At 36.6% G+C, this 8,035-nt stretch overlaps 1 protein-coding gene across 1 annotated transcript in view; it reads right to left on the reverse strand.

The window, feature by feature from the left end:
- VAPB (VAMP associated protein B and C) overlaps positions 1-8,035 on the reverse strand; it is a 22,910-nt gene that overhangs the window by 1,512 nt on the left and 13,363 nt on the right. The window contains exons 4-6 of the mRNA XM_010165186.1: positions 5,380-5,483; positions 3,024-3,104; positions 1,868-2,044 (exon numbers count right to left, since the gene is read on the reverse strand). Coding sequence (XP_010163488.1) covers positions 1,868-2,044; positions 3,024-3,104; positions 5,380-5,483 — 362 coding nt within the window. The remainder of the gene's footprint in view (positions 1-1,867; positions 2,045-3,023; positions 3,105-5,379; positions 5,484-8,035) is intronic.

An 8,035-nucleotide genomic window follows, 5' to 3' on the forward strand; every position in this document is an offset into this window, starting at 1 on the left:
CTGCAAGAACACTTGTCCAAAGTCTGGAGACAGCTCCAGAACTTCAAAAACAACGATGGAGGGAATGGCATGAAGATGCTTTTCTTGCTCTGTAAGCAAATACAGTGCTGTTGGGGAAAATGTTTTTCAGTATAACTAAGATAGGTCCTGAAAAATATGCAACTTTAAGGCAATTATACTCATCATTTCCCTAGTTAGATGTCACAAGCAAATTTTACCAACGTTCGAAGGGAAATCTATATCTCCCATCATATTAATGCTGACATTTTGACATGAAACTAATGGCAATAATTAGGATATTTTCTTGGTATGAGTTTGACAGCTCTCTTGATTTAAAGATGCATGAGACAACAGATAAAACAACATAATAACACCACATTTCAAGTGGAGACGATGTTCCCTATATATGGATCTAAACCGTTGTGCAGCACAGCTGTGTGTTAGCACACTCCATTCCACACACACAGCACTCCAGATGACAAAGTGAGCCTTCTGTGACCTAACCTGTACACAGCTGAAGCAACAGCGTTAGGCTTTTTTATGTGATACAGAATTATAGTGCAATACTGAAGTGAAAGCCCCTAGTCTATACATAAAAAAAAATACTCAAGAAATAAAATTGTAATAAAAGTTACTGCAGCCTTAAGAGGCTCAGTGTGTGTCTGTGCTTCTCACATTTGAATTTCAAGGGGTGCCTAACATTCTGGAGGAAAGCTTTTTTTAAATATTATTATTATTAATTAAAAGTCACAAACTACTTGATACCTCACTACTGCTGTAAGTCTGGATGTAGGCAACTGACTTTTGTAAACAATAAGATGTTGTTTACCTATACAGTAATTTTACTGCTAGAAACAACACATTTTCATTTTAATTATTTTAACTTCCTTTTGACAGTGACCCTGGCCTGACACTGACAGCACGTGGTGGTTAGAAATAATTTAACATTGTTTTCTGATGTTTTACAGATGTTTCTAACACTCCACAAAGGGACCTAACAGCTCCCCATTTTAAGATGTTACTGTAAGACATCTGCCCAATTCTAGATATCTCCTGTACAGTGTTTATTCAAGACTGATTTGCAAAAAAAAGAAAATAAAATCACATAGTACTTCCAGTATTCTGAGACACTGGCAAAACAAGAACACAAGTAGTTAAGGTCATGTCTCAGCTATATACCTATATTATTTCTATGTGCAAAACAAAGCTGGTTTACACAAGTTTAAAGAATTTCTTCACGCATCAGCCAGCCAAGCAGCATCAGAGCTGACAGAGTTCCTTTCAGAGGGCTCCAACAGTCACAAATTCCAAATTTTCATTGGTGCTGTTACCTATGAAACTGGACATTTGCAACAAATTAAACTACTGTACAAATAAGAGTTTTTCAGTTTTTCAGATAAAGGCTTCTCAATGACTTGTTTTCACAGCAATGTGCTGGATGTGACAGGAAGAGCATTTCCTATTAATCTCTCTTACTTTGGTCATTTCAACTGCACATTGTAAATGCAATTACAGAAACACTCAGTATTTGCACAACACTGCCCTCAAGCTCCCATCAGTTTGAGAGAACAGGGTCAAATCCAAGAGAGAATGCTTAATTCAGACTGGGAATTGGGTGGGAAAAGAAAAAAAGAGCGAGAATTCGTTACTTTGAGTTGTTATCCAATCAGTTTCTCTGACTGCATGACTTGTACACTCCCTTTCAAAGGAAGCCACTTTTTCTCAGTTTATAGAGAGAAATCTACATTATCTTTTAATTTATAGACAATATTAAAATACTGTGCCAAGGCTGGGTAGCCAAACCTTTAAGTTGGAAGCTTCTTTTTCAGGAAAGGGGTGAATCCGAAAAACAAAGAAGTATCTTTACCTTAAACTGTTTATTCTCCTCCCGTAACCTCTGAACTTCTACTTGAAGCCTCTTATAATCTTCCATTACTTTCTTAACTTCAGTGTCATCCAAAGAAGAACTTATTGATTTAGACATTACAGAGGAATCTGTCTTTGTTGCAGTTGTGGATACAATTTTATTTATTTCTACATCATGCTGTTAAAAAAGGATAGAGTGATTTTTGGTTAGTTATTAACACCACACCACACACGTGATATTTAGGAGGAGAATCAGGTAAAGTTGTCTAAGCACACGTGAAGCGTGCCTGTATCAAAAGACACAAACATTTTCCTTTCTGTAACCTTTACTTCCCCTTTGTGTTTCACAGAAAACACCAGATCAGCAGCAGTAAATGCAGACAGAATGACCTTGACTTTTCAGTCCCTGCATATATAGAAAAGGAAATATCCTTAGACCATGCCTCACAATATGAACGAGAACTTATTTGCTCACAGTTATGGAGTATTAGTGCTCTCCTCACCTTTCCCCCCTCAAGCCCAAGAAGAGCACATGGCAGGTAGAGCAGATACAGTGAGACAACAACAGTGACATTATAACAAGCTGTTCACTACCTGCATACTAGGAAACATTTTTCAGTTTATTCAATCCATTAACAGTTCTACATTTGACTTCCATTAGACATTAATACATTCATTACTCTAACAATATCATAGCTGCCAATTGCAATATAATCCCTAACTGAATTTGTGTCCTCCTTACTAAATTTCTACCAATTTACTTGCTAAAATCAGTGTTGTATCAAAGAAGCAAAGGGGAGTGTTGGACCAGCAAATTTAGACTGGTGACAGTTATAACTGCTTCAGTACAAACTCTGAGCTTTATGACCATCTATATCTTTCATTTTTTTTTGAGATATTCTTTATCCTGTGACCCTTCACAAGATTTATTTGTGCTCGTGTTGCAATTATGTTGTTCAAATTAGCTGTTAGTTACATTAAGCATCACTAAAATTTTAAATAGTTTATGTAGTGATTTCAAAGGGGGGATGCCATCCAGACAGTGAAACAGAGGGTTCTCTCTTTTGCTTATATAGCTGTCTGTATAAACATGACATTTTATATGAATTACTGTGGTATTAAGTTAAAAAACTCGATACGCATCTGAAAATACTCACAGGCTTATCATTTTCTGCTGGTAGCTCAAACACACACCTAAGTTTCGAATCCATGAGTTCTTCCGGTTTTGCTTCTTTCCACTGGAATAATTTAATATTAATTGAATATTAAACATATTAGTATAATAAGGCAGATGGAAAATGCAGTGTATTAGATAAACAAATCACATCATCTTAGGAAAAAAACCCATAGGTGCTTATCATTTACCATTAACCACATACATGATGGAAAAATTAAACCAAATACATAACGGAGTTACCATAAAGAAAGACCAGATACTATGAAAGAAGTCACTCCAGATAGTCTGAACCTTACACAAGTATTTTCTGAGAGAACTGAGAGTTGTGTAAGAGTAATTAGCATAGATAGGGGGAGCTATGGGCCTGGATTAAAACAAAACAAAACAAAAAACAACAAAAAGAAGGGTGCATTCAAAGGCAGGGAAAGGATGATAAAACCCCCCATCAGTAACAATGTTAGTTCTGACGTCTTCGCTCAATGGAGTCTATTCAAGCTTTTCAAATTTCACATGATGTTTCCTTTCTGACTGGTATGGACTACAGGACTGTTCTTCCCACTCCTTGTTTTCCATCTCCTTATTTTTCAGCATCAATGTCTAAACAATAACTGATGTGCTACACACAGAAAGAGATCGCTTCCCCTCTTATCCTTCTCTCCTCTTCAACTAGGGAGTCTACCATAAAAATTTTTCCTTTCAATATTTTTAATAAGGATTAACAGTTATAAATCTTTGCTCAGTATCAGCTGTAACCCTGAACTGAACAGACTGATTCACAGTAGTGATATACAGCAAGAAGTGTCCACATTTATGTCCTGGAGTTCTCACATGCTTCTCCTCACTTTGACTGTACTTCTGCTGGCATGGGATTGCTCAGCTATCTCAAGTAGGCATCAAATTATGGCCAACCCCTGTCCAACCTGAAGAAGTATTCGACTCATCCTAAACAGCTGAATTGTACTTCAGCTCTTCTGTGGCTGAAGTCAGAATTCTATTTTGAGCTTGTTGGCTGCGTGTGAAGTGTTGAAAGTTTTATAGTACTCCAGTAATTTGTCTCACCTGTTTATCCAGAATAGGAAGAGATTTGGACAGTGGCAACAAAACTGAGAACTGATCAAGTGTTATAGGAAAAGAAATAGTATTGGTTTGGAGAGCTCTGGAAAACTGAAAGGCCATCTAGGTCCTAAAAATATTTATTTGCTAGAAAAATAACATTTTTCATGGTATAAAGTAACTCAAAAATTAAAAGAGTTGGAAAGAAAGGCAGAGTGGCTTATCTTTCTAGTGATGCAGAAAGATTGCTGTTTTCCCACTGGATCTTATTTTGAGGCCATTAAACAAATATAGTTCCATAAATCTCTTTCAGAAGGGAAATTCTTAACCCTGCAGAGTGCTGCAAATTTTAAAAGCTATTCAGAAGAAGATAAGCACTGTAAAGACTACTGTAAAAAAGCCATTATATGTATTCTGAGTTTTTTCGGGTTGGCTTGTATGTTTTAAAGTAATACACATACATACAAACACACGCACAAGCCCCACACTTTAGAGTAAGTGCTTTTTTTCCTTTTTTTTTTTTATTGTGTCCTCAATAGCCACTAAGCATTGTTCTCAATCTAACAAAAGCCAGAGAAAGCTTCCTTGTGTCTTCTTGCAGTAGCAGATCTTGCTGTTACAGGAAAGCCAGCAGTTGACATACTGGCTTGTTCCTTTCCAAGTTGTCTTAATGTAGCCTAACATCTCATTTCCACATCTTTTATCTTTCTTTGCTTCAGCACCTACATGTTTTTGTTACTCTCATTTGTAATCCACAGGAGAAGAGCTGTGAGGCCCTTCCATTTACTTAAGCCACAAAAGAGACAGGTAGGGATAAAGAAAAATACAATACTTGTAAATCATCCTCCTGGTTCTTGCTGGGAAAAGGACCTGTTCTAGGCAAGACTCAAGACTGAGAGTAGAGGCATAAAACATAAGAGATGCCACAGACTTAAAATATACTCTATAGTCTTAGAATATATAATTCAAGTTGGCCTTTCCAAAAAATGATATATTGAAAAAAAATTACAACTACTTAACATTTGCTTCATGGCTTGGTACCCTGTTACTGACAGCAGCGTTCTAAAGAAGCAACCACAGACAGCAACTGTGTCTTTCAGTGTGAGTCTCTGGGGCTTGAAATAAACAGAAAACCCCTTGCCATGCACAGAGATGGAAATCTGGAAAAGCTTTCAAGTATCATTCCAGTGTGGTTTGACAACAGCCCTTAAGCAATGCAGTAAAAGGTCTTATAAAATTATACAATCAGAAATAAATCAATTTTAATTAATTTCAATACTTACTACTGCTTCCATATCTGAAGTATCAGGTGGAGCAAACATAGACTGAACCATAAACTTGTGTTTACTTTTCTCATTAGGGTCATAGTCAAAAGGCTGTAGCATCACTGCAAGAAAAACCCCAAAACACATTAACATTGCTCTGATGCACAGTCATGCACTGATGATCTAGTTACCAGATTTGAGAAACACAAACACTGAAATGGTTTCAAGATGTATGTCCATTAGGACCAAAGCAGCAGCTGAGATGAGGAATCTCACTTAAAAAAATTAAAAGAAGGTAAGAGAAACAGACTTCTTCAGTCTGTCTATATTTTTGTCTGAGAATTCTGGAAATGCTGATCACTGTACAATATTCCACACACAACTATGGCAAGATAATAAGAGCAATTTATAGTAAATAGGATAATTTACATATCTTCTGGGACAGAGGGAAAAAATTCTCAAAGAAAGCATCGTCTTTTTCTTCCTCCATCCTTGGGGCAGAAATAAAAAGTTGGCATTTTGATTAGCTGTACACACAGTATTGCTCATGGTTCCTGAGAAAAGCTACAGAAGCAAAGTCAAACATTTTAAACCTCGAGGTTCGAGTCTCAGGATGGAAATTTCCTCTATGAAGTTCGAGTCTCATGTTATTTGTTTTATCAAGTACAAATATTTCTCTTCCAAAAATAAGTTACTGAAAGTTTGTTACCAATTTATAGCTCAAAGTTTACGGTTAACTGCTATATAAACTTGGCCTCTGAAAGGTATACAAGAATTGTATTTATCTCTATTAAAAAAATCACAAACATTCCAGAATTTACTTATGCAGAAAGTGACTGTGCAGGGGGCAGAGATCAAGGAACAGCAGGTCTGGGGGGTGTGTGGGCTTTTTAAAATTTAGTATTAGGAATGCCCATGTCTTTTATTTTTGAGTAAAGAATTAACATGTTAAAGTAACTTGAAGAGAGAGATGTATTTCATTTACATGGAATATTCTTTAATCACATTGGTCACCTAGAACATTTTGCAAATGACACCTGGATATTCAGCTACTGTGACATTAACAAACATGGGTTTGGCTTCAACATGAGACAGAATTTCTGTGAAAACAAGCAGAGTAGTTTACAGAAACATGTTATTAGATATTTCAAAAAGCTACCACCACCCCCTCAAATTTAAAATGAAGCTTGCGTATACTGCAATTACTGCTAACAGAAAAAATGGTGAAAGGTTTAAAGATTCACATTTTACGACTCATGAGGCTACTTCAGTCCCTCAATTCAATCACTAAGAAGAGAAGCAGTTCAAGAATTAGGATTGCTTTCAAGTACTAGTGCTATTAGCATTATGTGCCCAAATTCATATACACTAATTGCAGGGGTTTGTCATATAAAAGTTATATCCACAGGTCCCATTTACTGCAAATGAAGGCAAGTCAATCCAATTTGTCTCCTTGAATGAGCAGGATATGTTATGGCTGTGCCATCTTTATTACACACACGATCCATGGTCATCAACAACCACATGCCTTTTAAAGCCAGAAGAGAAGACAGCAAATTCTCTCAGATGAGGTGCTTTAAAAGTTATTATACATTTTCAGCTCACCTTGCAGTAATCAAACAGTAGTCCAAAATAAATGTTTGCAAATTAACAGGCTACATTAAAAACTATTTTTCTGAACAGAAGTGACAGCACTGTGAAAGCACATTTCAGCACTGCATTATATACATCACTGAAAAGCAGCAGCCTAAGTTTTTCTCCCCTGTAGTAGACACCTAACTTATTTCAAATCTACATAATGCGTTAAGATCCAAACGGGCAGTCAAAACTATCCACTGTTTATGGAACTTCTCCAGATCTCTATCAGTTTGCTTTGTTGAATGCAACTCTAAGCTCATTTGAAAACCATTATTTCACAAGTGATAGTGCTGAAGTCATTCTCAAACGCCAAACAACTGCCATTCGGAATTCCATTCACTGAATCCTAAGAGTAAGCAGCTAGAGAGGGCTTGACAGTACAAACACTGTTAGCACTTGTATTTTTAGATCAATACATGAAAGCCATATTGACACAAATTATTCAGCAAATGTCTTGTAAGCCAGATGGGAAGCTCAGAAATATGTACTCTGTTCAAGAGGAAACCAAACCATTTCAACGTTTATTCACATACTGTTGGGGGTTTCTGTGAAAGATCAGTCCCATGGAACTGCACTAATTGCTGGAGAATTTACTATTCTGGATGTGGTTCCTTTGTTTTGACTGGAAATTCCATACCTTATGCAAGGACTATGTGAAAAGCATCTATTTCTACAAAATGCCTTATGAAATCAGCCAGCTCATCTGGTCAAAAGTTCCTGACTAGCTTTCATCAGAAGCCAGAGTCTTAAGAAACAAAATTATTAACATGATTTTCAAGTTTATTAGCACCAGCATCCATTAGGCAGAGACATGTATTTCAACCACTTTCTAAACTGATGTCCCTACAGCTAAAGCACCAGAAGTATTCTATCACAAGAAAAACTGCAAAGTCATCGAGAGATCGATGGAATGAGCAGTAACACAAGTTATATTCCTTAGCCCACTGTCTCTCTCAAAATTCAAACATGAAGGACTGACCTTATGTACATCCTGTTCTGAAGTGTTTCCAAAGCAATGGATACCAGTTCTCACACA

Source organism: Antrostomus carolinensis, unplaced genomic scaffold, assembly GCF_000700745.2.
Source record: "Antrostomus carolinensis isolate BGI_N321 unplaced genomic scaffold, ASM70074v2 scaffold39423, whole genome shotgun sequence".
NCBI lineage: Eukaryota > Metazoa > Chordata > Aves > Caprimulgiformes > Caprimulgidae > Antrostomus > Antrostomus carolinensis.